At 36.9% G+C, this 27788-nt stretch overlaps 2 protein-coding genes across 2 annotated transcripts; both read right to left on the reverse strand.

Annotated features, from left to right (window-relative positions):
- Positions 1-593: 593 nt before the first annotated feature.
- On the reverse strand, positions 594-8257 carry LOC114318192 (exopolysaccharide production negative regulator). Its single transcript, XM_028265053.2, has 5 exons — positions 7735-8257; positions 3961-4091; positions 3475-3597; positions 2727-2854; positions 594-1051 (listed from the first exon to the last, which is right to left on the reverse strand). The coding sequence occupies exons 1-5, from the start codon at positions 7931-7933 to the stop codon at positions 787-789; spliced, it is 846 nt and encodes a 281-aa protein (XP_028120854.1). The 5' UTR covers positions 7934-8257; the 3' UTR covers positions 594-786.
- Positions 8258-12733: 4476 nt separating this feature from the next.
- On the reverse strand, positions 12734-27436 carry LOC114318193 (uncharacterized). Its single transcript, XM_028265054.2, has 4 exons — positions 27206-27436; positions 14537-14700; positions 13906-14199; positions 12734-13563 (listed from the first exon to the last, which is right to left on the reverse strand). The coding sequence occupies exons 2-4, from the start codon at positions 14672-14674 to the stop codon at positions 12925-12927; spliced, it is 1071 nt and encodes a 356-aa protein (XP_028120855.1). The 5' UTR covers positions 14675-14700; positions 27206-27436; the 3' UTR covers positions 12734-12924.
- Between the last annotated feature and the right edge of the window lie 352 nt (positions 27437-27788).

Raw genomic sequence — 27788 nt, forward strand, 5'->3', positions numbered from 1 at the left:
TTAAATAATAAGATAAATATATTATTTACATATTAAGTAATGTAAAATGTGTTATATTTATGAAAAAAATAATATTTAATGAGAAATAATAAGATAAATATATTATTAATATATTAAGTAATATGAAATGTGTTATATTATGCATATTTATGAAAAAACTAATATATAATGAGCTGATTGAGCTTGATTATTGAGCTCAACTTTTACTTTCAAAACGAGTTTGAGCATAACAAGTATAACCGAGCTTGAGCATAACTAATATGAACGAGCCTAGTTGAGCTTGAATTAGAACTGAATTAATTTTTGAGCAAAGCTCGCGTTTGAATTTTGAGCTCAATAAATAAACAAGTCAAGCTTCAACCTTACAAAGTTTGGCTCGATTCGACTCGTTTATAGTCTTAAATGGAGACTAGGGCTTAAAGTAGCAGGTCTGCAGCCGAAGGTCCCAGAAAACAAATTGTGCAAAAACGCCACATGTCAACAGATTCCGAAGCATTTTCAAATCGAAGTGAGCCAAAAACAAGATCTTCGACATTATTCTATTTTCACACATACGCCAGCTAAAGTGCTGACAATGCATCTCAAGCCCAACATTCGCCAAACTGCAACAATTCTATTTCACAAGTTACCTTTACACAAACAGTTTTCCTACTTACTTGGCCAGATATATTACATGTATGATAAACTACAACAGGCCACAGCTACTCGGGAACACTCTGCACAAAATAAAGTTACATTTATTTCTCATTTGTAAAAAAAAGTTGCCGAAATGAGTGCTGTCTTGTATTAGATTACTCTGAAAATGTCTGGGAGGCCGAGCTTTCTCCCATATTGGATGGACAACCAACCCACAACTGAGAAGTATGCTATAAACAAACAAGCCCGCTTACAGATTTGAGGCAAACAAGACTTCACTTGTTGGAGAATTCTAAACATGGTAATGGAGATCAAGGAAGTCGAAAAACCAGTTATAAGACCGGCCATTGCTTCCCACTTCCAGTACCAGGCTCTACCTCGGTTGGTATACCAGGATTCTAATATCCTCAAGGACCTGTCAATAAGCGAGGAAAAAGTTACGGAAAGAGAAAAAACACAGCCATGTGCAGGTGTACATGGCCTCCTAAACCATTTCCGGAATATTTGATGCAATATGTCAATTATAAGAAGGGTTATTGATAACCAGATTTCAGATCAAAACTACAAACAATTCTTTCCAATTAAAAGGAGAGAACAACATGAGTTTTGTATCCATATTCTAGATGAGCATTGTTAATGAGTTTAACTAAAGGTATCGGGATACATATTGGTATCGGCTGATATCAGACAATATCGGTGAGTATATCATTCAATATTGATATCGAAAGTCCAAAATTCCAATACGTACGTATCAGTCGATATTTAAAACCTACCCAAATCCCACCTGTAATTATCGATACATGTGCACTACAGTCACACACTATGATTATGTGCTGTTTAATTGGGGAGGGGAAAAAAAAAACAGAAAAAAAAAAAGCCTGGTATAAAAACTTCACACTTGACTATTTGTCCCATAAATTCAATGAATTTTATTTTTTATTTTTTGTGGAACAATGTAGCTACCCTCAGACTTGACCCTTATCCTATGCATGTGCTTGAGCTTATGGTTACACCAAGCCATGACCCTTTTGTAAGCCAAAAAAATTGAAAGTTGCTAAAATGTCCTTTTTTGGGGGGGTTAAGTATTGCTAAAATCTTAACACTACATTATTCTAATACTAATATCGAGGTTCAGTTTAATCCAAATCATCTTTGATATGAGCTATTTGATTGAATCCATATTATATGAAATTGAATCCAAATGAGCAGACTGCAATTCGGTAGTCCTTCAAGCCCGAAGGCCAAAAAAATTCTCCCTTCGTCATCTTTTGTTTGTTTTCTTTTTTCCCTCCAAATACACTTCTCATAGCCCTTTTAAGGGATAAGCATTAAAATACATTGTTATTTGCGTCTATGGGAGGCTTCCCTCCAAATACTCTTCAGGGGTTTTTCACCCTTTCAATAAAGCTTATGAGTTACAAGTAGAGAGGAAAAAACAAGAAGCTTTAAGTGGAATCCTCTTGATTTTGAAGGATAAGATTTTTGACTATTGTCATCCAAACTATTCACAAGAAGCAATTGTGTCTATCCAACTATTCACAATTTTCTCTCCCAACCTTGTTTATGGAGATTGTAAAGGAGTTAAGAGCTAACAGTTTGTTACTTGCGAGTTTAATTTTAATTAGGATTTTGTTAAGAGTTTTCTTAATGTAGGATTTATTAATCTTTTATTTATTTCCTTTTTCAGGAAAAGAGGAATTTAATTCTAATTAAAATTTGATGATGAGCTTTCTTAATTTAGGATTTATTAATCTTTTTATTTAATTTTCATGACAATCCTATATACATGTAAGGGCTTGGGTGTATTCGATTATCAGGGTTCAGAGTTTTTCGCATAATTGAGAATTAAAAAAAAATTCATACCTCCTCTCTCAATATATGCTGTCTCTCACTCGATCCCTTCTTCTTCTTCATCTCCTTTCCCTTCTCTCTCTCACATTTCTTTACCTTCTCTCTTTTTCTAAACGAGTACTAACTTCTAATTTTGGCATTAAATTCTCACATTTCTTTACCTTTTCTCTCTCACATTTTTTGCCACATCTGAAATGCATTAAATAATAAGATGTAGAAAAAAACTTTATTATACTCACAGGATGAAATATCGTCTGAGCATCTCAATGGCAGATGGATCTTTAGCTTGGCAATTAAAGAAATTGTCGTGATAAATGTTTACTTTTGACAGACCAAATGTGTACCAGCAGTCGTAAGTTTCATTCACCTAAGAAATACCAGCACAAATGTAAGAACATCATAAACTCATAATCATTATCAAACTTAAAAAAGAATGAATCAGGAATGGTTTGGCTATAACCATGTTACAAATCCTAAAGCATCAACACTTATTTAGATCAATACTCGAGGTTTAGCGTTTAATTAACATGGTAGTTTAAGTTTGTTCCATGCTATGAAGCACGTGTATGGGTATTGGTCTGATGGAGTAAATTTTTTAAAAAGTAGGGTATATCATATATGCTCAAAAAAATATTTTTTTTTAATGCAAAAAATTAGTTAAATGATCTAGTCAGTTAAGATCCAACCATTATATTAAAAAAACTTACACAACAAAGCTTAATTTTAAAACCATGCTAAGCATTAAAAAAAATCCAATTAAACTAACTTTACCTTAGTACATAAGTTGAGGTACAACTTGGGTATAGGTAATTCTAGGGTACGGAAAAAATTGAGATAAAAAAATTTAGCTATGTGTTTCTTGTACCCGGTTTGTATGCAAAAGTATCATGCAAAGTACTAGTACCCGATCTGAGTACGGCATGTTTGTCAAAGTACCCATGCTTCATAGGTTCCGCATAATGTAACTACACAGTTTGCAACACCTACCTTGAACTTATTTTTGGTCAACCATGCAACACCAAAATTAGGCCTGCAATCAAGGGGAAGGGCCTCATTTGGAGCCTCTGCAAGTGCAAGCTGTGTCTGGCCCAAATGATCATTGTATTCAACCTGAAATTTGTGGGAAAAAATAATAATAATATTAAAATATAAACGATATGTAGCTAAATCCAACCAAATAACACTGATACAGTAAGAATGATTTAATTTCTTAATCCTGTTGGAATCATTTGTTAAAAAGATAAAATATGAATATGTTACTTGGCGCCACAGAAGAACAAGTATATCTTTACGTTGCATCAACAAGAAAAAGTGACATATGACAACAAGAACAACTCAAAAGACATGACTTTAACATGGTTCATCAGTCATTTTAGAAAATGAGATTACAAAAAACAATGACATTACAAAAAAAAGAAAAGAAAATGAGATTACAAAAAACAATAACATAGTTTAAGAAATAGTAACAATCACCTTGAATATAGAAGCCCAATAGTAATCATAACGACATCGAAATTTCTTTCTTTCAAAGGGGTAGAAGACATGCTTTGCTTTATAATTTAACAGCCCAAGCTCACAGACCTTAGATGACCTAAGATCCACACCTGCAGGCAAAAAAAAAAAATTGAGATCACCCAAATCATGCTTGACAATACACAATGAACCTATAAATAGATTTTGTTTTGGAATGAACAAACAAATAAATGCACACCCAATAAAAAAGCATATGTAAAACCCATAGATCAGACTGCATGCATTAAACTAAGTCAGAGTTCAATTTATTTTTCAGTTGCTCATTGATTATAGACATTTTATCATATTACATGAAATTCTTTTTGTGTGCCCTGGAAGTTAAGGTTCTTTAAAGCAAAGAATTCTAAAGTGTTAATGAAATTAATATCACAAAACAAAACGCTAACCAAGCCTATAAATCCTAAAGTATGCTTTCTATATTATTATTCAACAATAAGAGAAGTGGGCAAGAGGGGGAGGAATACTAGTCAGAAGTACAAAGTCATGTTGCAGGGGAATACATATAATCAAAAGAGAAACAATTTCTATGAAGCATTAACATTTTCTTAAGGGCTCAAACTAAATAGAGAAGATTGTTCCTAATATGTCAGTCTTGATGTAGAAAAGCTTTCATTCGACAAGCCACTTGATATAGAGAGAGAACCTTTATAGATAATTTCAAGGATGAAAACTTTCTTGGTTTCAATCAGTAGATGTTGCTCAAATAATCCAAAAGATGATATTACTCAGCCATTAGTGAGTCTAAAACTAAAAGCAAGCTGTGACTAGAGCTTAACCGATACTTGTGATTTATGGGGTGATTGCAGGTATCCAAAGTTTATTCAAAAAGAGTGGGTCCAAGGGTCTTGGGGAGGTTCCTCATCATTGAAAAGAAGCATCTAAGAGCCTTCCAAGTTATTTCAAAAATATTTCACATCTCCAAAATGAGGAATCACAGCTTCATTAGATTGATAAATTAGTAGAATACCTCTCTTATAAATCAGATGGGTTTCTTCACAAATATGCTCCCTTCACTAATTGTGAAAATGAGGTAAAAAAAGATTTAGGAGCACATAACTAAAGCTTTCAAATCAGCAACCAAGGTAGCAAATAAAGGTTGCAAATTGAGATGGCCATAAGAAGATGCCATCACTTGATAACCAAGGTTTCACAGTAAGACCGACTCTTTCTCTCCTCTCTCTCCAAAGGATTTTTTGTAGGTGATTTTATATTTTCAGAGGGTTAAAAAGTGTTAAAAGTTCACAAATTTTTATCGAATGATAACTATTTTCATAATAAAAAATTATGAATGTCTACAACATTTTTCATAGGCTCATTTTTGCAATTTAAGTGTAAAAACGTGTAAATGTTCTAACTTTCTGTTGAATGATTTAAAGATGTCATAGTGTTTTAGTGAGTTTATCGATTGAAAGTGAAGATTTTATACTTAACACCTTGTCTGTCACAATTTTAAGTGTGAATATTCACACAACCTAAAATTTACATTATTTTATTCATTAAAAGTATGAATATTCACACTTGCAATTTTCCACACACGTGTATGTATATACACAAATGTATTGAGGAGTCCCATTGGGCAAGTACTCCTAACTGTCATGATTGCTTTCCTAAAATATAGAGTTGGGTTTGAATAGGGACATTTGTGATTTTCTCCTAAAAAATAGGTTTCGCTACCATTTTTAGTGCTACATTTAAAATTTGGGTTTTTTTTGGTCTTTTGCATAGCTATAGGACCTTTCAGGTTTATAGAATATTTTTAAGACTTAATATGGTACGGGTTCTAGAAATAGCACTTTATGTTAAAAAGCCCCTCTCGTTAATACTTATAGACTTTATAATGTTATGTTGTGTTTCAAATTTGCAGGTTACAAATATTCAATAAATAAATGTTAATATCATTCTTATTATTTTATTAAAAACTAAAATAATATGATTCATATCTTCAAATTATACAAGTAACACAATATAAAACTTACAAATTAGAACTACGTATGAAAATTATGTTAAATATTTAATGTTGAGTGAATAAATAAAAACCAAAATTGAAAGAGGAGAAAATGAGCAAAAATTTGGTTTTCAAATGTAACAAACTCCACCACTGTTATGTAATGGCCGTAACGGTGGTGCCTGATACACCTACAAAATTCAATCACACCATTATAGTGGCTGTAACGGGTGGCAGTGACTAACCATATGGTCACGGTACAACATCATGTAATATGGTTGTGGCCCATTTTTGAAACCATGTTGATGACAAAAATCTCAACATTGTTACGGGAACAAAAAAAAATATTGACATTTTTATTTTTGGCATATCCTCGTTTTTACACAATATCCAAAAATCCTATTTCATGTTATGGGGAACGACAAAATGTCATTATTAGAAAGCAAGACGATAAAGCAAGGTATAGATACAACACCACAAAGACACCATTTATGAAAAAAAAAACTGAGACTACGAAGAAGGTGGGTCACTATTAATAGTGGAGCCAAATTGTGAAGGCCAACTTACCACTAGTGCCAAGGGCACATCATCGGGGACAAGTGACTAGCTTTGCCTAGCATAAGACCATGTTAGTGAGAACCTTTACTAGTAGTGAAGCTGAAATTCTCAGATGTCTCAAGTCGCAGAGGTAGTCAAATGTGCTCCTAAGTTAAAGGTTGTGGATTACAATGCACACCACATGCCTTTATTTTTGTTTGGAATTGTCTTCATTTGGAGGTCTCTCCTTCTAAGACCAGCTAAGCCACCGAGATAAAAGTCTCTCTAGGGAGAGTGATAAAAGCACCTTGAGGTTCTCAACTCTAGCTACAAAACCAAATGATGCCATAGATGCCACACATAGGTCCATGGTAGCACTTGGGTGCCCCATGACTGCAACACCAATTCACTCATTGCTCGTGACCTAGGCTAAGATGAGAGCATTAGGATGCCATTGAAGATTATAGACTACACAGCATACGAGGGACACACTTGAACAGAGAGCTGCTAGGGAAAACTAGAGAAGCTGCCAAGTGAAGGGAGGAAGGAGCTCTCAGATGGAGACTCATAAAACTGAATTGAGCAAGAAACCAAGAGCATCAAGGCAAGCATACCAAGGATGCTTCTTGAAGATTGTCCTTGAACGCCTTTCTAGGCTAAGGTACCTTGTACATAACCCTCAATTAGCGTGACTTTATCTTAAAAGGGAGCTACGAAGACACCACATATCACCTCATGAGACATATATAGAACCAAAGCACATGATAGGATGGTATGACATTGGTGTGGGAAGCCACATGGCATACGATAAACGGGGAAAACCCCTATAGAAAAATGGTATAGTTCTCCTCATGTTTGTTCACTACCGCCTAATTTTTCAAACTAGTACTGGCATTAGTCTACCCATTAACATTATGCTATTTTTTGTGCATTTCCCCCAATATTTAGGCTGATATCAATATTCAACAACGTGCAAGACTAAAGCATAGTCTCTTGCATTCTCAAGGGTCGTCACAATTACCATTTTCAACCTATCTGCAACCAAAAAAAACCTAACCCTAACAAATAAATTCCACCACTACATTCAAACGCAAAAAGACTTTGAACAAGTCAGAGAAAAAAACGAAAGATAACAAAATGCAAAGCATTTAAATGATTGAAATTAGGCTTAGTTAAGATTTACAGTTCTTTTCACTTTTGTCACATTTTCTCAGCAAATTTCAAAAACTTACTGCTGGAGACTATCTTGCACTGGGAGGGAACAGAGATCGGATCGGAAATTGATGAATTACCGACCAAAGCAGCGAAAACCCCTATCAAAAATGATATGACCAAGAGGGCGATGAGAGAGAAGAGAAGGGCAACAGAGCGACGCAACCACACGTTGCGATGAGCCTTTGTCTTCTTCTCGGTGGTCTTCGGGGAATCCATGCCTGTGAGTTTGCTAGGTTTTTATATTGAAAATGTTTTTTCCGTCACCGGGAATTTTTCCGGTGATCGGAGTTTGTATGAAAAGAGATAGAAACTAGGGTTTTATATATATGGTTCACTTTTCTAATGTGCCATGTGAGGACGAGTTCAGAAGACAGAGAGATATATACATGGATTCTGTCCACGTGGTTGTTCAATCTTTCCTTTTTCGCCACAGTTTCTCCCGTGTGCGAAATCGGATTAAACGGTGCTGTTAGATGGTGGTGGATCCGATTCTAGATAATTCAAATTATTTAATCAATAATGTTAGGCATACTTACAATCTTACTAACACTTATATTAACACACTCACAAGTAGGGGTGTTCGCGGATTGGTTTTGTGCTGTTTGCGGTTCGATTTTGACCCGCCCGCATCTATGCGGTTTAGGAAAAAGTCAACCCGCAACCGCCCGCAGTGCGGTTTGCGGTTTGTGCGGATAGGGTTTGTAAATGTGCGGGCGGTTGCGGGTGGTTTGCGGTTTACACTTTTTTCTTTAAAAATTAATTTTTAAGTTTTTTTTTTCCACCGAATTTAAGCATTAGATTCATTTTATATATTTGTGATCAATTGATAACAATTTTCTGATGAGTTTACAAATAAAAATTGAATATCACTAGTATTTTTGTCATAAAAAAATGTATATCAATGCATTAAAAGTTGTACTCAATTAGAATTGTCAATTCAGTAATCAATAATCAAACTAGAAGCTTCATCGATCACCAGAAGAAAATTTTTATTAGAAAAAAGTGGATGAGACATCAATGAAAATCATATAAGAAACCAAGTTTAGGACTTGATAATTCTACGACATTAAGAAAGTTGAGAAATACTTAAAAATAAGGATCCTAGTGTCATAGAGAATATAATGGTGCTCCTGTTAAAGTTACAAAGTTGGTATATAAAAAATAATATTAATAATACTAATTAAAGTGCTGGCGGTTTTTGCGGGTTGCGGTTTTAACCCGCGACCCGCCCGCAACCCGCAAATTTTTCATATTTCAAACCGCATCCGCCCGCATTATGTTTGCGAAATCACCCATTTATATGCGGGTTGGGCGGTTTGAGCGGTTCGGATAAACCGTTGCCCACCCCTACTCACAAGGTACACAAGTTTCGATAAGATCAATCACTTGTTATGAGACCCACATTAACTTATGAGTGTGCTAGTAAGATTGTAAGTATTCCTAACATTTTTCTTATTTAATATGTAAAGTTTGTTGAGTAAATTATTATTATAAAAAATTATGTTGATCAAATATTGATAATTATTTAATTAAATTATATTTGTTTTATCTTAATTATAATTTTAAAAATAAATTACAGACACAAATATAAATTAATTAAATAATTATTGATATTCAATTAATATAATTTATTTTTTTATAAAAATAATGTACTAGATGAACCCCACACAATAATTTGTGGAAGTAATGTTAAGTTGGGTGGGTTAGTTTGGTAATTTGATTATGTAATTATTACGTTGGATCATCCCTATCCTTACCTAAATAATTTGTTTAGTGTTTGTTATAAAATGAATCAGTAATGATTTAGACCTCTAAATATTGAGTTTTAAATCCACCACTAGTGAGGTAGAAATAAAAAATAAAAATACAGCACACACTGTGACAGTGAATGGGATCCACTACCACATCACTAATGACACCTCTAATTAGGAGTCTCAAGTTTTATTGAAGATGAATAGTATATAATTCTCCTTAAAACATTTCCTACTCTTAAATACATAGGACACTTCGAAAGAGTGTTCTGAAAATGGCACTTTAAAATAATAGAAAATTTTACGCAAACTCATTTTTTAGCTTTCTGTGCGGGGGTGATTTTCGCACTATGAAGAAGGGTTGAATTTCGTGGATGAACAGTGTGCTTTGAGAATTGAAGATCTGCGCAGAATAACAAATGGTGAGGCTGCCTGACCGGAGTTAGGTCGGAAACCCCTCCGATGGTAAACTCAGGGACTCAGGGAAAAAAAGAGAGAATACAAAGAGTGTATATATGTTAAGTGTGTGGATTTTCGAATCCCTTGAGAGTGAATAGTGTTCACCTTTTATAGGAGAATGTTGTTTGTCGTTCAAGTCCTTCTCTCTCCGCCATCTGTCCAATGTGTCTTATTCGTGGTCGTCTCCCATTGGAGGAGGGGCACTCCGCCTGACACTCGGGTGCAGGTCTGTTTTATTTGTCTCATTAGCGAACATCTCTTATTGGAGGAGGACGACCACTCCGCCTGTCATTCAGATGCAGGTCTGTCATATATGCACCTTGTCCCTCTGCACCTCCATGTCTCCACGTTCTGTTCATACAGAGGAAGAGGAGTAGAGTTGTTTGTCTCTTATGGGCCCAAGAAAGATCTTCAGTGAATTGACCTTCTTTGAGTTAGCCTACTCTAGAATGGTTGTTCAACCAGGAGGTCCAGCATGTTGCTCAGCCTACTTCGGAGTGGTTGTCTGTCCATCCAGGAGGTTCAACATGTTACTCAACCTACTTCGGAGGGGTTGGCTGCCCGTCTAGGAGGTCCACCATGTTGCTCGGCCCACTTTGGAGTGACATTCGTACATTGGGCCGAGCTCCTATGATTGTCTTGCTTCAGAGCAAGTGTTGGCCATAGAGCCGAGGTCCAACCTAGCTCAACCTCGGAGTGAGCATTGCATTGGGCCTAGCACTAAGATTTGATTAATTGTTACCCACTTCACTTTTCAATTATGGTCTAGCTTCTTTTCAGTCCGATTTAGTTCATAATCGAATTGGAAGATGTTATTGGGCCTGTTGGGGTTCACTACAAGTCCCATTTCGATAATCTGAATCGTTCAATGTGTAAAATTCGTTGAGTACTATATACTTGTAAAAAATCACGTTGATCGAATATCGATAGCTATCTCATCGAATAATATTTCTGTCAATCGTTTATTTTTTCACCGGTCATTTTTTTTTACAAAACTAATTTGATCATGTAACTATCGATATCCGATCAATGTAATTTTTCACAAATATATAATACTCGACGAGTTTTATACATTAACGGTTCGGATTATCGAAACGAAACTCGTGATGAGCCTCTATAAGTCTAACAACACCCTCCAATCCGATCACAAACTAGAGGGAAGCTAGACCCTTCCAATTGTCATCTTTGTTTCAATAATACTCCAATGCTTCTAATCTTTCTCGACTAGTTTCTTGGTTCTACACTGATGGCAAATCGCTAATTACTAAAAGGGATCAAAACCACGAAAACGATTCCACCTAATGAGACAATTTTTAATAGTATCTTGGCTCGAAAATCATTGATAGACCTATATCAATACCATAGTCCTTTTTTGAGTATTGAACTGATCAAGTCCTCTCTATGAACCTCTTCTTGTTTTGACTCGGAGAATTCCAACTTTCTTTCAAACAACTAATAATGGAAGATTTCAAAAACGATTTTTAAACTCTTGTTTAAAAATGCTTCTCTTTAGATTTTTCCATTCCATGTTATTGCATTTAGGCCATGTTTGTTTGGGTGGACATGAGCTTGGGATTGGACTAATAGTCCAATAAAATTATTAATCCGATGTTTGGTTAAACAATTGAAGTAGGGACTAATTATTTTAAACTTGATTATTAGTTAAGATAGAATACATAATCCAACGGATTCATAGTTCTAGGACTATTAGTCATGGAATGCTAATCCAGTCCGCCCAAACAAACATGGCCTTAGTGTATTAAAACAAATAAACAAATCAATTGTCAAATTCTTGGTTATGGTCCAAAATGTTGCCACTCTTTTGCTTTTGCATAAATGTGTTCGAATGTTTTATTTGTCAAGAAATTTGAAAAGAAAAATAATTTAAATAAAATAAAAACAAAAATAGCTTCTTCTTTTTTCTTCATAAATAAAAAATTTAAACAAAATCTAAAAGTATTTATATTTTTTGTACTAGAAATTTTATGATATAAATCCAATCTGCAGTTTTCAACTTCTAAAAACTTTTCTAAATAATTTTTCTGGATACTTAGCAGTGAGACCGCATAACCAAACAAAGGGAAAGATTAAAGCAACCTCTTCCTTCTATTTGGTTCATGATTATCTAACCAAACAAGAATATGGATACCTCCCCTTCTTTCCCTTCTTGATTCCCTTTCTCTTGTTCCAATCCCTTACTTTCAATCAAATTCTCTCCCCAATAATGCCCCTAAAGCATGACCATGAAACCACCATTCTTTGATATTCCTTGAATACACATGAGAAAGGAATACTGGTCATATGAAATAATCATATTTCAAAAGCAAAGCAATTCTCTAGATAGCATAATCCCAAATACTGGTGTTGAAAGAGTCTTTATAACACTATTATTTTGACACCAACAAACTAAGCACGGCCTTGAATTAGCTCTTCAATTTTGGGTTAAGGGCCTTAGCCCCCATTTGCCCCGGCTCAAACTCGGGATTTTTGTAAGATGCAGCAGTTCTCACCTGCAAACAGGAACCCAGGAGCAGAATATCCAATATTAATTGAGAGCATAATCACTTACCTGATCTTTGAAATGATGATAAAAATGAGACTCCCTGCTAACGCGAGAGACAAAATGTACTCAACCTTACTCCCATTTCAAGAGAGGTTTCTGTGATTCCATATGAAATGATGATATAGTGAAAAATAATGCAGAGTCTGCAAAGCTAAGACATCTATATTCCAACATTACATCTTGCTTTCAATTCAAGAGCTAAACTTCAGCAGAAAACTCATGCAACATGTTCTGCATAAAAAATTTTAGACACAGAAAAGTTTTTCCACTTGAGAAGTGTTTTCATTAACACCATTACCAAATGGCTGTATTACAGTTTTTGTCACAAAAAAAGTAAAAGAAACATAATTTGAAGTACTAAAGCTGAAAGTCTCAGTTTGTAATACCCCTAGGCATTATTCTTGCCATTCTTTTATTCTTACTAGTTCACAGACTCAGAAGCACACGTTGGCAGATGAAGATGTGGGCCCAGAAGCCTTAACTGGAAGTGGGTCCCACATCATTCCTTCCGTACCACAATGAGTAGCACCCGTAATGCCATCACCTGAGCCTGAACTAAACCCTGTAATGGCACCTGAATGAGTGGCCTTTTCTCTTTCAGCCACAGCTTTCAGACGGAATCTCTCAGCCCTAGAGCCAATGACCTGTCCAAGGATAGAAGCTCCGATTGTCAACACCATAGCATTCTTGGGCATCAATACAGACTTCCTAAGCATCGCTATGAAGGGCACGGAAGCGTGCACCGCTGTAAACCACGAAAGTGAGAATTTCCGAGTGTGTTCCCTCCATATGCCGAGAGGAATGTTAGCTGCCATGCCCAAGACTCCAATTATGAGGATTTTTTCAGGGAGAGGTTGGGGGCGAAGCGACTTGACGAGGGCAGTCCGGGCAAGGGCAGCTCGGGCAGCAACTACAGCAGGAGGACATTTAATCTTCATGCCAGGTGGCGGCTGAAGAGCTGTTGCAACAAGGGGAAGAACGTGGCTAACAGCTCTGTAAGACTTGGCAATCGGACAGTTCCCAGTTTCTAGCCACTCATTTCCCAGTGCCTCGTGTTTTGATGAATCTCCTCCCTGAAGGATTTACAACATGACGAAATGTAAGTTTTGTGAATATATAGTAAATACTTCCAATAATACTTTCTTTGATGGAACAGACATTATTCAAGGGGTAATTGGGAAGGTCTGAAGTAATTACTCACCTGATTGAAAAAATTACTAAACATGTAGCTCATGAGCAGGCTTATATGGTAGCAGGATCATAGCTTAATTACAAACGCTAACAACACACTGTAATTACTACTCTTCTTGTTATTCTTAAATCTGAACCCGTTCATGTTTATTATAAAAATAAAATAAAAAATCAATCACTGCCATTTTCAGAAACAAATTGTACATTCAGTTCAACACGTGTACCTGAGAAGATTGCTTTCTCTTTTTGGATGACTCAGATTTCTTTTTCTGATTATTCCAATTCTTGGAGAAGAAATCAAAGCCAAATGGGCCCCCAGATCCAAATCCCGACAAACTGATGGAAGCAGCTTTTGCAGCCAAAGGGTTAAACTGAGGCACAGGCTTTGTTTCCAAGCTTTTGTCATGAAAAAAAGGCCTCTCTGAGAGTGGGACTACTCCATCCTTCCCATGAAAAAGCTTAAAAGCTGTATCAAAATTGGGGCCATCTTCAAAGATTGGACCGTTGGCTCCCCTTACCTGAAGAAATGGAAGAAATAAGTCATCTTATAGCATTGTAGCAATATCAGTAGATGAAAGCTGTGGTAATCGGTAAGTAAATAAACAAATTTAACTATGACACTATCAAATATGGTTTAATATTACAAAAAATTAAGGGCGTTGGTTAAGAGTCAAAATACATACAAAAAATTTGAAACTTGAATCCACATTTCAGTTTTTCTTATATACTTTTTACAAATTCCAATACACTTTTTACACATTTTTCAACTTTAACCAACGACCTAACAGTGGTGGTTAGCATTCTCCAAGGATTAATATATAACTGCATTAATCTCGTAGGCAAAAGGCAACTTACGGGAGTTGGGATGTTCAGACAAGAGAAAGAGAAGCTGGTGGGCTTGCTAATGTTCCTCAAAAAAGGACATCTTTGGATGTCTTGCTCATTGAAGGGGCACTCAGATGTCTCATTCATTCCTTTGAAGAAAAAATCCATTGCTTCCTTTTTCCTGTGAAGTTTTACTACAAATAGAGAATTGAAGTGAACTTTTTAAATGGTGCATAAAACTAAATAGAAAATTTTAATGCTCCACAATAATCCCCACTCTATACATATTGACAATTTTTTCTTTAAAAGAGAAAAATAAAAAGAAAACATAAATTAAATTCTACCATCAGTTGAGCACGACATATAACATGACAGAAGTCATGTTACAGAAAAAGCAAAGGAAACACACAAACAACAACAACAACAATAATAATAAATTAATAAACAAATAAATGGAAAGTCTTCGCTAGACTTGTCAACTGCCTAAGCCTCCCATGTGTTTGCAGTTTGATTATCAAAGAAAGAAAACTACTATAGTGGGTCATTTCGCCATTACAGCAATAAATATTTTATCTTCACTAGCTTCTTGTTTTAGCTATTACTTTTAGTATTAAGGGAATGGTATCAGTATCCCCCAAAAATTGTGGCAACATGTGTGTTCAAATATATTTTATTGAAGAAATAATGAGAGAATTGAGTCAGTTCACTACAGAAATCCTATAGTTGTATAGAGATCAACCTTTCATTCCTTTGTGAAGCAAAGTCTCACACCGCTTGGCTACAAAAATAATATTATAAAAGCATATGGGCACCCTCACCTCTTGAGCTAGCTTTTGGGGTGAGTTCTATCCAAAACCGTGTAACATCCTTCTCAAGAATAAAGGGAAGTCACATGTACCTATTAAAAAGTATATCTTTATCTTCTTCTGCCAACATTGCTATAGATATTGCCGAAGCAGAATTAACTCTCAAGTATCATACAGTCTATTGAGAGATAGATTCTGTTATGTACATATTATTTGTACCTAGGTAACCTAATCCGCATGGGAAGGTAGCCGAACTGCGCCTAGCGCAAATTGGCAAATTAATTACTAATTCAGGTCAAATCACAGATTCAAACGGTCAAATCTGTGTATGCGGAAGGAATTTAGATATAACCAATACTTTGCGCCATGTGTACACGATAGTCAAGGTTGTTAAAATCGGGATCCTAGGTAGAATCGGTGAGAGGGTCTCATGGATCAGATCGAGGATCGTAAAATCTTACTTTCTATTAAAAAAAAAGATAAAAATACAAATTAGAATGATCCATATTAAAAATAAGGTGAAAAATCACAAAATCTACAGTCCTACTTACTATTCTACCTACGATCCTATTACGATCCTATACGATCCTATACAATCCTACATGATCCCGTACGATCCTACTTGCGACCCTGTTATAACATCGATCCTACAACGATCTAGATCGTTTTAGCAATGTAGGACGATCCTACAATTCAAATCGCGATTTTAATAACCATGACGTTAGTATAGGCTAAGTTACACTAGGTGTTTATCCCATGTAAAAAGTGCACGTTGGGGCATGAACACGAGACCAACCACATACTAGTACTACACTTTGACCACTAACCACCATGGCAGTCTATGTTACATGGACTCTTCAAAATAAATCAAATACCCGTGTCGGACACCCGACACTCGGACAAGAGTATGAGATATGTGTCGGATACTTTTCAACGGATACTTCTTATATAATTGTATATAACACTATTATTATATGTACATATTGTTATATAATTGCTATAAATGTCATTTTGACACTATAAGTTAAATATAATACCATTTTATCTCACACATTAGATTAAAAATATAAAAATATGACATTTTTTTGCCGAGTCCGCGTATCCTTAAATTTATGATTTGATGAGTCCGACCTCTAGATACATACCCGCACCCGACACCCGTACCCGAGTCCATGTAACATAGATGGCAGTTGTTATTAATATGGTAAATAAATATATATATATATATATATATATATATAATTTATTAAAAAGCATGTATTTTCCTTACAAAATCAAGATTATTTATTACAAGAAATCTATGCATAAAAATAGAAACAATTTACAAATAGAGATATTAATGTAATTATATATTATAAATATATATATGGTATTTTCACAAAAGGTGCTCTTGCACTCTTGCTCTTGCTCCTGCTAGTCGCGTTTAGCAAATTGGCTACTTAGATTTGTACATATTTATTTTGTAACATACTGATTCCAGTTCTTTAAAAACATTGTTCCTGACACAATGATGGTATATTACTATTGGCTACGATTACGACTTGCAATAACATGCCCTTGAATTGCAATAAGGAGCTATAGAACTCTAGATAGAAGATCCACAACCACAAGGTCCTGTGCAATGAAAACAGGTGCTTAAGCTTTTAAAAGGCGATCTGTTATTGTAAGAAATAATGTATAGAGAAAGAGAGAGAGAATAAATTGTATGTATTATTGATTGATTGTATTTTTGTAGATATTACAATTACAAGGATTCCTATTATATAGGAGTGTGTTTGGGAGTAGGTGGAGAGTAGGTGAAGTGGAGGTGGTAGTGGTGTAGTGGGTTAGGTTTAGTGGAGTAGGTGAGGTGGTAGTGGTGTAGTGGGTTAGGTTTAGTGGAGTAGGTGAGGTGGTAGTGGTGGTAGGTTTATGGTAAATTCTAACAGCCCCCCGCAAACTCAAGGAGGATAGAAACTAACCAACTTGAGTTTGAAGAGAGGAACAAAACAAGAAAATACATAAAAATAAAAAAAGATAGGAGACACTGTATGGTCGTGTCAGACCGTTGTAGCAGACAGTTTATGGGGTCATGTCGGACCGTTGTAGCAGACAGTTTACAGGGTCATGTCGGACCGTTGTAGCAGACACTGTGTGGTTGTGTCAGACCGATGTAGAAGACAGTTTATGGGGTCATGTCGGACCGTTGTAGAAGACAGTTTATGGGGTCATGTCGGACCGTTGTAAAAGACAGTTTACGGAGTCTTGTCGGACCCTTGTAGAAACTAACCGGAATCTATGTCGGGACAGTTTACAGAGTCTTGTCGGACCCATAAAGGAGCTAACCGGAATCAATGTCGGGACAGTTTACAGAGTCTTGTCGGACCTATAAGGGAGCTAACCGGAATCAATGTCGGGACAGTTTACAGAGTCTTGTCGGACCCTTGATGGAGCTAACCGGAATCAATGTCGGGACAGTTTACAGAGTCTTGTCGGACCCTTGTAGAAACTAACCGGAATCTATGTCGGGACAGTTTACAGAGTCTTGTCGGACCCATAAAGGAGCTAACTGGAATCAATGTCGGGACAGTTTACAGAGTCTTGTCGGACCCTTAAAAAGTCGCACCCTCAAAAGGTGTGCCCAATTTTTCAAAAGGCGTGCCATCAAAAGGCGTGCCCAATTCATCAAAAGGCGTGTCCACTTTATCAAAAGATGTGCCATGAAAAGGCGTGCCAGTTTGTCGGGCGTCTTGGCTTGCGCGCCCGTTTTGTCGTCTGGTGGCAAGAAGCGCGCGATGCGCGTGGCTACCTCGGCTATTAAACCAAGACGGAGGCTGAGGCTTGAAAGCATAACTAACCAGTGGAAACCTCTTCGTTCTCTGAGAGAGATTTCTGAGAGAGATACTCTGTAATACTCTGGTGTCTCTGTTTTCTGAGAGAGATTTCTGAGAGAGATACGCTGTAACACTCTGTTTTCTGAGAGAGATTTCTGAGAGAGACACTCTGTAACACTCTGTTGCCTAGAAAATGGCTTCATCGTCTTCCCGCGGGCTGCTCACCCTCTTTCCCGACCTCAACGAGTCAACGAGAGAGAGAACTGGTGCGGCGGCACTGGAAACTCAACCAAGCGCCCCGGAGTTTGCTCCGTTGAACTTTCCGATGCGGTCGGTGGAGCAAAGAATGGCAGTGCAGTCGGATGTGGAGGCCAATCAGTATACTTTGAAGGCATGTGTGGAAAGCATGACGGCGGTCACAAACCTGTCGAACCGGCTGCAGAGTAGGACAAATGAAGTGCAACAGTTAAACTCTCAGCTGGCTCTGCTCCAACGCATGTATAAGGATGCGCGAGCAGAGATAAGCGTGCTAAAGACGGAAAACAAGGAGCTGAAGCGAAAGGCCACCGTGATGTTCCGTTTTGGAGGTCCACCATATGCTGCAGTGGAGGAGTATGGGGGAGTGAACGTACTCGGTGGACAAGGAAACACGGAGGCAACACCGGCAAGGGCCGTCCAAGACGGAGGCAAGAAGAAGAGACCGGCGGAATAGGCGAGAAGAAAAATCCCACTGTTCCGATTTGTGTTGGTTGTGTTTTGTTTTGTTGTGTGTTTTTTTATTTTTATTTTATTTTTATTTTATTTTTTTTTTATAGTGTAAAATGCTGATCGGGGTTGATCCCCGGCATGAAGAAATGACAAGTTTGTAAAATGTTGTTTTTTTTTGTTTTTGTTTTTGTTTTGGGAGTGTTTTGTTGAAAAAATAAAAATAAAATGAAAGAAAACAAGGGAGAAAGAAAATAGATAAAAAATATTTATAGATGGATTATATGAAAAACATCAGTGCGATTGTTTCAAAATAAAGTGGGGTATTTAAAAAAGAGGAAAAGTGATTTGGAAAAAAATAAATAAAAATAAGTGATTTTTGAAATCAAATGGAGGAGAGAGAGGGACAAACCCATGTGATAAAGTGGAGAGAGAGTCGGTGAGTGGGGTGCAAAAGGTGAAGGAGAAATGATGGATTGAAAATGGTTTGGGTCAAAAGTGGACACTGTTAGTGGGGAACATAAGTGCATTGATTATTTGATATAATAATAATAATAATAAAAATAAAAAGTTAGAACAGTTGGAGAGAATGAGTGGAGTATGGTAAGGGTTTCATCCAAAGCCAAAATTCCTGCAGCGAATCACTTCGCAAATCCTAGCATGAGCTTTTTCTCTTTCCAGACTTATTCATGAATTTCCTGGTGATTTCAAGAGCCTCTGGTGGCATTGTGGCAGAGAACACCCCAACCTGGATTTTGGGTGGCAGCAACTGAGAACACCCCAACCTGGATTTTGGGTGGCAGCAACTGGAAAATATCATAGATCTGATTTTTAAAAACCTCGTGACAGCATTTCATCAGCTTCATCCAAGACAAACATTTTGATGCAAACAGGGCGAAGTGATTGTCTCCGCAACATGTCAAACACACGACCAGGAGTACCAACAACAACATGAACCCCACTGGAGAGAATGCGCTGATCTTCGCGCACACTAGTCCCTCCAACACAAGCATGAACCTTCACACTTTGCTGGGCAAGTTCAAGAGTGGGTGGAAGAACCAAAGCTTGGCACTTAACCAAGCTATAATCTAGCTGCTGCAGAATTCTAGAGCAGAATGTTGCAGTGTTTCCAGTTCCAGACTGTCTCGTCATATGAGGTGAAGAATTCTTCTCCATCAGCCTCACACATGACTACAGTTGCACAAATCTTTGTTGATTTTATTAGCGGAATAGGTTGAGGTCCGGCGGGCGGCTAAGGTGAGGTTGCCGCCCGCCGGGGAAGCGAAAATACTAGGTTTTAAACCAGCTCTGATACCATGTAAGAAATAATGTATAGAGAAAGAGAGAGAGAATAAATTGTATGTATTATTGATTGATTGTATTTTTGTAGATATTACAATTACAAGGATTCCTATTATATAGGAGTGTGTTTGGGAGTAGGTGGAGAGTAGGTGAAGTGGAGGTGGTAGTGGTGTAGTGGGTTAGGTTTAGTGGAGTAGGTGAGGTGGTAGTGGTGTAGTGGGTTAGGTTTAGTGGAGTAGGTGAGGTGGTAGTGGTGGTAGGTTTATGGTAAATTCTAACAGTTATTATAGGCAGGACATAAGAATTTTTGTAGGTCACAATCAATTGTTTATCACTCTTTTAAATAAGACCTTACACATGAGAATTTAAACCCATGCTCCAAATATACTTAGAAACAATGCTAGAAAGTGAAATCAAGCAAGGCAATGGCTCTAATTGCACAGAGAGAGAGAGAGAGAGAGAGAGAGAGAGAGAACAAAAAACTGAAAGGGATCAAGGGGGAAAGAAAAAACACAACGCAAAGTTTGGAGAAACAATTAATGTATGATGATAAACCTTTTAGAAAAATGATTTATGGCTTGTCTGGTGGATTAAAAAAAAACTCTTTTAACTTACAAGCTAATCTTAAAACCAATTTAAAAACTGGGAAACTCACATATTGATCTAAAACCCAGCCATACACCCCTAAGCAGATTTAAAATTCATCATAGCTACAATTTGTTCCTCAGCATTCTGTGCACAAGTAACAAGATATAAAGATCACATATAATGGGAAAAAGATTTCATGAATGTAGTGCTATTTTAGAATGAAAAATTAAATAGATGATGAGACATTTCAAATGTATTACTATTAAATAGGCTATGTAATTACCAAATAAGCACAGTGAAGTTGAACACTATTTGTCAGTGTTCAAAATTTCAGTTGAGATAGCCAAGAAAATTGAAAATTTGATGAGAGACTGACTTTGGGAAGGATGGAGTGAAGGGAGAAAACATCGCTGGGTGAATTGGGAAACTGTTTCTCTCCCTAGAGATAAAAGGGGCCTTGCCATTGGATACATAGTGGCAAGGAATATTGCATTGCGAGGGAAGTGGTTATGAAGATTTCCCTTGGACGGTAATTCATAATGGCACTCCATCATTAAGAGTAAATGTGGGATTCAAGCCAATGGTGGCGATCTTTCTGTGGTTAATAGGGATAACTATCAACTACATAATATGGACTCTTCAAAATAAATCAAACACCCATGTCGGACACTCGACACTTGGACAAGGATGTGGGATACGTGTCCGATACTTTTCATCGGACCCTTATATGTTTGTATTTAACATTATCATTAGATGTATATATTGTTGTAGAATTTCTATAAAATGAGTAAAATACCTTTTTGACATTGTACATTACATATAACACCATTTCATCTAACATAATAGATTTTATTTGACACCATTTTTTAAGACAAATTCGAGAATATTGAGTCATTATAGGATAGAATAGAAGCTTCTTTTGGGGCTTCCATTTCCTCTCCGTTTAAAGTGACTCCTTTCTTTTTGATTTATTCATATTAGAGAACAATGTGTGAGTAGTTTCGAGGTTTTGTTTTCCTTTGTTCTTGTGGTTTGTATTGACTCCTTGTCCTCTTGATTGTACCTTTTTTGTCCTTTTAAAAATTTCCTTTTCATTGTCGATCTAAAAAAAAGGAGGAAGGGAAGAAGAACACAATGGCCACAGTCGTAATCACAACCACCACAACCTAAACACAATATACTATTAGTCCCAAAGCTAAATAATATAAAGTAAAACCCTAATATTTATAGGTAAAAGCCTAATTCAAAATAGGAACTAAATCTTAATATTATTTTGGAAACTAAAATCCTTAAAAATAAGAAACCAAATACAAATAAGATCCTCCTAATTCAATTATAATAGAAATAAAAATATTAATGACATCAAATTATACAATTGTAGATAAAATATTCATGCCAAAATCTGTGCCCATACGTTCCGCATCATTTGCCTTGACTGAAAAAAGAACTCATCCTTAAGTTCTTGTTGAAATATTGAACTCATCCATGCCAACAAATCAAGTATTTTGAATATGCTAGTTACTTGATCTTTTTTTTCATTCTAACTTATTCTTTCTGGTCAGCCTGTTGACGAGATCCACCAAATATGGTTTGAACATGCAAATGAGATCTTCTTCAGCTCATAAAATCAACCATTTCGAACTTGATTAAGTAATCTGTTCATGACGGATCAATAGGAAACTCTTGCCTTCCAAATACCATTTCTTGGATTTTGAATCAATTTTCTCATGCTTTGGAATCTCTTGATCAACAATTTCCACGAGATCATCACAGTACTTTTGGCAATTTTAAAGTACATCATAAAACACAAGTCAACAATTTGTCCAAAATTGCTTTGATCTAAATCATCTGTTCTAGCATCCACTCTTGACGTTTGTGCATTTCTTGTTGGCCTTGAGAAAAAACTTTCAAACTGTAAACACAACTCTTGCTGGTCTTGAGAAAATGCGTCAAGCCTTGAATATAACTTTAAATTGGCTACCATTGGTAATATATATATATATATATATATATATTTATGGGAAAGAGCAAAAAAAAATTTGTTCAGATCAAATCTTCAAGGTTGTATGGAGGCAACCACGATGATCTGCTCCAGGTGACAGTGATGACGGTTCAAAGCAACGAAGGCGTGGCAAGAAGGCAACCATGTTGATCAAACAAAAGAGGTGGTTTTTGGCTCTATACCAAATTGATGTAGAACATTGCAGGGAAAGAAAAGAGAGATGAAATGGAATGGAAGAGCACAAGGCCCAAAGGGCTAATCACAGTAGCCAGAGTCTTAATACTCAATATTATTAGTACTGTAAAAATTTATGTATTATTGATTGATGTTTTTTTTGATAGATTACAAGATGCATTAATTACAATTCCTATACAATCTATATATAGAAGAAAATGTGGTAGTAGGTGTAGTGGAGGTGATAGTGGGTTAGGTGAAGTGGAGTGTGTAGTGGAGTAGAGGTAGGTGAAGTGGAGTGTGTAGTGGAGTAGGTGAAGGTAAAGATGGGAAATTCTAACAGCCCCCCGCAAACTCAAGGAGGAGAGAAACTAACCAACTTGAGTTTGGAGAGAGTAACAAAACAAGAAAATACATAAAAATAAAAAAGGATAGGAGACACTGTATGGTCGTGTCAGACCGTTGGTGAAGACACTGTATGGGGTGTCATAACGTTGTAGAGGACACTGTATGGTGGTGTCAGACCGATGTAGAAGACAGTTTATGGGGTCATGTCGGACCGTTGTAGAAGACAATGTTGTGACAGTTTACGGAGTCTTGCTGGACCCTTGTAGAAACTAACCGGAATCAATGTCGGGACAGTTTACAGAGTCTTGTCGGACCCATAAAGGAGCTAACCGGAATCAATGTCGGGACAGTTTACAGAGTCTTGTCGGACCCATAAAGGAGCTAACCGGAATCAATGTCGGGACAGTTTACAGAGTCTTGTCGGACACTTGTAAAAACTAACCGGAATCAATGTCGGGACAGTTTACAGAGTCTTGTCGGACTCTTAAAAAGTTGCACCCTCAAAAGGTGTGCCCAATTTTGTCAAAAGGCGTGCCATCAAAAGGCGTGCCCAATTCATCAAAAGGCGTGCCATCAAAAGGCGTGTCCACTTTGTCAAAAGATGTGCCATGAAAAGGCGTGCCAGTTTGTCGGGCGGCAAGAGGCGCGCGATACGCGTGGCTGCCTCGGCTATTTAACCAAGACGAAGGCTGAGGCTGAGGCATACCATTCTGAAACCTCTGAAACCAACCCTTCGCTGAAAAAACTCTGCCTCTGCGGAGAGAGAAACTGTGGAACACTTTGTTGCCATTCTGTCACCAACCCTTCCGAACATTACCAGTCTGAAATTGCTATTTCGCTGAAACACTTAGCAACCCAAAAACATGGCCTCTTCTTCCCGTCCAGCTACCCAGAACCTGCTCACGCTCTTTCCAGAACTGAACGAGCCCACAAGAGAAATAACTGGTGCGGTTGCCAGTGAACCTCAACCAAACACCTCTGGTTTTGCTCCATTGAACTTTCCTATGCGGTCGGTGGAGCAAAGAATGGCAGTGCAGTCGGATGTGGAGGCCAATCAGTATACATTGAAGTCATGTGTGGAAACCATGACTGCGGTTACAAATTTGTCGAACCGGCTGCAGAGTAGGACAAATGAGGTGCAGCAGTTAAACGCCCAACTGGCTCTGCTCCAACGCATGTATAAGGATGCGCGAGCAGAGATAAGTGTGCTAAAGGCGGAAAACAAGGAGCTGAAACGGAAGGCCACCGTGATGTTCCGATTTGGAGGGACGCCATATGCTGCAGTGGAGGAGCAGGGAGGAGGCAACTTGCTTGGTGGTCTAGGAAGCACGGAGGCAACACCGGCAAGGACCACCCAGGACGGAGGCAAGAAGAAAAGACCGGCGGCTGAGTAGAGAAGAAAAATCCCACTGTGGGTGTGGTAGTTTTGTTTTTGTTTGTGTGGGTTTTTTTTTTTTTTTTTTTTTGATGTAAAAGTGTGATCGGGGTTGATCCCCTGATATGAATAAAATGACAAGGTTGTGGAATGTTGTTGGTGTTATTTTGTGGTGTTGTTTTGTTTAATAAGAAAAATAAAATAAAAGAAAATAATGGATAAAGAAAATAGAGAAAAATATTTGTTGATGAAATAAATTAAGAGAAATGAGAGATATGATTAAAGTGGGTTTGAAAGTGGGAAAAGATGAGAGAGAGGGAGATAGAGTGGGTGCATGATGATGATGTTGGGTCCATGGAGAGAGAGAGAGAGGGATGTCCAAGAAGCTTGTGCTTTTGATAGTTACGCATTACCCAAGCTGTATGTGAAGATGCATGTTACTGTCTTACACTTCTGCAGGCTTGGTATTCTTTGTGGGGCACTTGCAACACGTGACATTGAAAATTGTATTCGAAAATGATGACATCTCCAACATGAAACGTCTTGGAAGCAGCCCAGGCCTTGTAATCAATATTCCCAATGATGGTTCAACCAGCGGAGTCCCCAACCTTGTACACTGCTGCCATTGAAACCTTCAAGCCAGCAAACATGGCTACCAACAACAGAGCCACAGCTCTACACCCCACACCCAAATCCATGGCTACGAGAGAGAGAGCAAATCGGGAAAAAAAACAGCAGTGACAAGCAGAAAAGCAGCGCCAGAAACGCCAACGACGACGACGAGTAAGAGTACAACCACGGATATGTGAGAGGCGAGGTAAACGACGATAGAGGCTAGACAATGATGCGGGTGCCGCCGCCGACATAGCGGAGGAGGGGTGTAAGAAAATGTTGAAGAAGTCAAGGTATGTGTAGAAAATAAGCGGAATAGGTTGAGGTCCGGCGGGCGGCCAAGGCGAGGTTGCCGCCCGCCGGTGAAGCGAGAAATACTAAGGTCTTAACCTTGCTCTGATACCATGTAAAAATTTATGTATTATTGATTGATGTTTTTTTTGATAGATTACAAGATGCATTAATTACAATTCCTATACAATCTATATATAGAAGAAAATGTGGTAGTAGGTGTAGTGGAGGTGATAGTGGGTTAGGTGAAGTGGAGTGTGTAGTGGAGTAGAGGTAGGTGAAGTGGAGTGTGTAGTGGAGTAGGTGAAGGTAAAGATGGGAAATTCTAACAAGTACCAAAGTTAATAAAATACAAAGTAAAACTATATTTATCTGCTAAAAAACCCTATTCAAAATAAAGAACTAAATCCTAATATTATTTGGAAACTAGAATCCCTAAAACTAAGAAATCAAAATATTATAAGATCCTCCAAATCAAATTATAATTAAAATTAAAAAAATATTAAAGAGAAAATTATACAACTGTGAATAAAATTTCCATGCCAAATTGGTGCTTGCACATTCCGCATCACACAGTCAATACTATGCTCTAGATGCAAAGTTTAACTCCGATCAATACTCCACTTAAACCTATGCTTTGGGTTACTTGAACTAAAGGTGAGCTCAGCCATCGCTACAATGAGAGTTGATAGAAAAGCCATACTCAACAACAAAAACTAATGTTCAAGCATAAGCATGTCCCTTTAGTTATCTAAAATACACAATGCACATATCACTGTATATAGATAGCAAACCAATTATGAATAGCATATACTATAAAGATTTAGTACATATAAAATCCAAAAGACAATTAGGTGAGTTATTAATGTTTTTGCGGTGGTTGACTTGTCAATTCGAGTACTTAGTGGTAAATCCTTTAAACACCCACAATTGAATCTATTCAAACCCATACACAAATGTATAGGAACAAATACAAAGTTCTGAACATGGATTAGATTGTGATGATACAAGTTTGTGCACATGTAGATGTAGGATATCAAACAGATAAACAACAGCTAAAATTGTTTTCATAAAGAACATATGAATTCCGCAAGCAGTCAAATTCAAAGAGAACCACCATAGGGCCAACCAATAACCTGAAGGGAAAAGAAAAAAAAAAACCAATTGAAACCTAGAAATTAAACCCAAAAACTTGTGTATCTGGATTATCAATTTGAATCAAGAGATAAACCAATGTGCAACATAGGGGTCAAACAATAACCCCAATTTCGACCAGTAAACTAAAACAAAAACTTAGGCATTTTGAATATCAATTTGAATCAAGAGATAAACGAATACATCAATTTTATAAAGCAGAAAAACGCAGTCGATTTGCATTCACATACGACTGGAACAGCATAACCAATTAAAACCCAGAAACGAAACCCAAAAAAAAACTTAAAAATTTCGAGCATCAACAGAAAACCCAGATGTTAATTTCACACAACAAACCAAGAACACCATTGGGTTGAAAAATTGAAATAGTATAATTCAAACAAACAAGCGACCCACAACGAATTTAAAATCAAAAAGCACATATAACAAATCAAGCAATGAAAACAAACACATGAAAGCACAAATATATGTGAAATTAGCAAAGAGAAATGAGAAATTGAAGGCATTTGGGGGAAGAAAAAGACGTACATCGGAGAGAGTATGGAGTATTCGCCGGAGATACCAAAGATTGGAGGAGTAAGAGGAGGAGGAGGAGGAGGAGCTCTGATGAACGTGTGGAGGACACAGACAGAGCCCGGCGTTATATGGGTGACCTGCTCAGCCGGTTATAATGTCCAGGTGCCGGTCGGATTGCGTTTGTTGAACCGTTCCACGTGACGTCACGTATAACGCAATAGCCATGCATGTTTGGTTAGAAAATAAATAAATAATCAAAATGGTATCCCAAAATAGAAATTTTTATTTTTATTTTTGTTTTTTCAAAAAAGGAAATAATTCATGGGTAATAATGGGCGTGTGTTTGTGTGTCTGTATCCCAGTGGCATGAATAATAAAGAGAAAAATATTTATAAGTCTTATTAGGGAGATTTATGTTACATATAGTCTTATTAAAAAATTTATATTATCATAAGTCTTGTGGGAAGTTTGTTAACATATTTACCCTCAATATTAGTTGTTAATATAATAAATAATAGTAAAACCATATATAAGAAATTGAATATTTGTTAACACCATAAATCTGCAATTTTTATTATTATTTATTATTTATATA

This window comes from Camellia sinensis, chromosome 11, assembly GCF_055761805.1.
Source record: "Camellia sinensis isolate YWXY chromosome 11, ASM5576180v1, whole genome shotgun sequence".
Classification (NCBI taxonomy): Eukaryota; Viridiplantae; Streptophyta; class Magnoliopsida; order Ericales; family Theaceae; genus Camellia; species Camellia sinensis.

What these genes read in the sequence shown, in the direction of transcription:
- LOC114318193 (XM_028265054.2), bottom strand. Translation starts at nt 14,674, where the DNA reads ATGGATTTTTTCTTCAAAGGAATGAATGAGACATCTGAGTGCCCCTTC. An exon ending in GTCTGAACATCCCAACTCCC is followed by an intron (nt 14,200 to 14,536) that starts GTAAGTTGCCTT and finishes CCATTTCTTCAG; the next exon opens with GTAAGGGGAGCCAACGGTCC. An exon ending in AGAGAAAGCAATCTTCTCAG is followed by an intron (nt 13,564 to 13,905) that starts GTACACGTGTTG and finishes TAAATCCTTCAG; the next exon opens with GGAGGAGATTCATCAAAACA.
- LOC114318192 (XM_028265053.2), bottom strand. Translation starts at nt 7,933, where the DNA reads ATGGATTCCCCGAAGACCACCGAGAAGAAGACAAAGGCTCATCGCAAC. An exon ending in ATTGGGCTTCTATATTCAAG is followed by an intron (nt 3,598 to 3,960) that starts GTGATTGTTACT and finishes CACAAATTTCAG; the next exon opens with GTTGAATACAATGATCATTT. An exon ending in CTCAGACGATATTTCATCCT is followed by an intron (nt 1,052 to 2,726) that starts GTGAGTATAATA and finishes GCTTATTGACAG; the next exon opens with GTCCTTGAGGATATTAGAAT.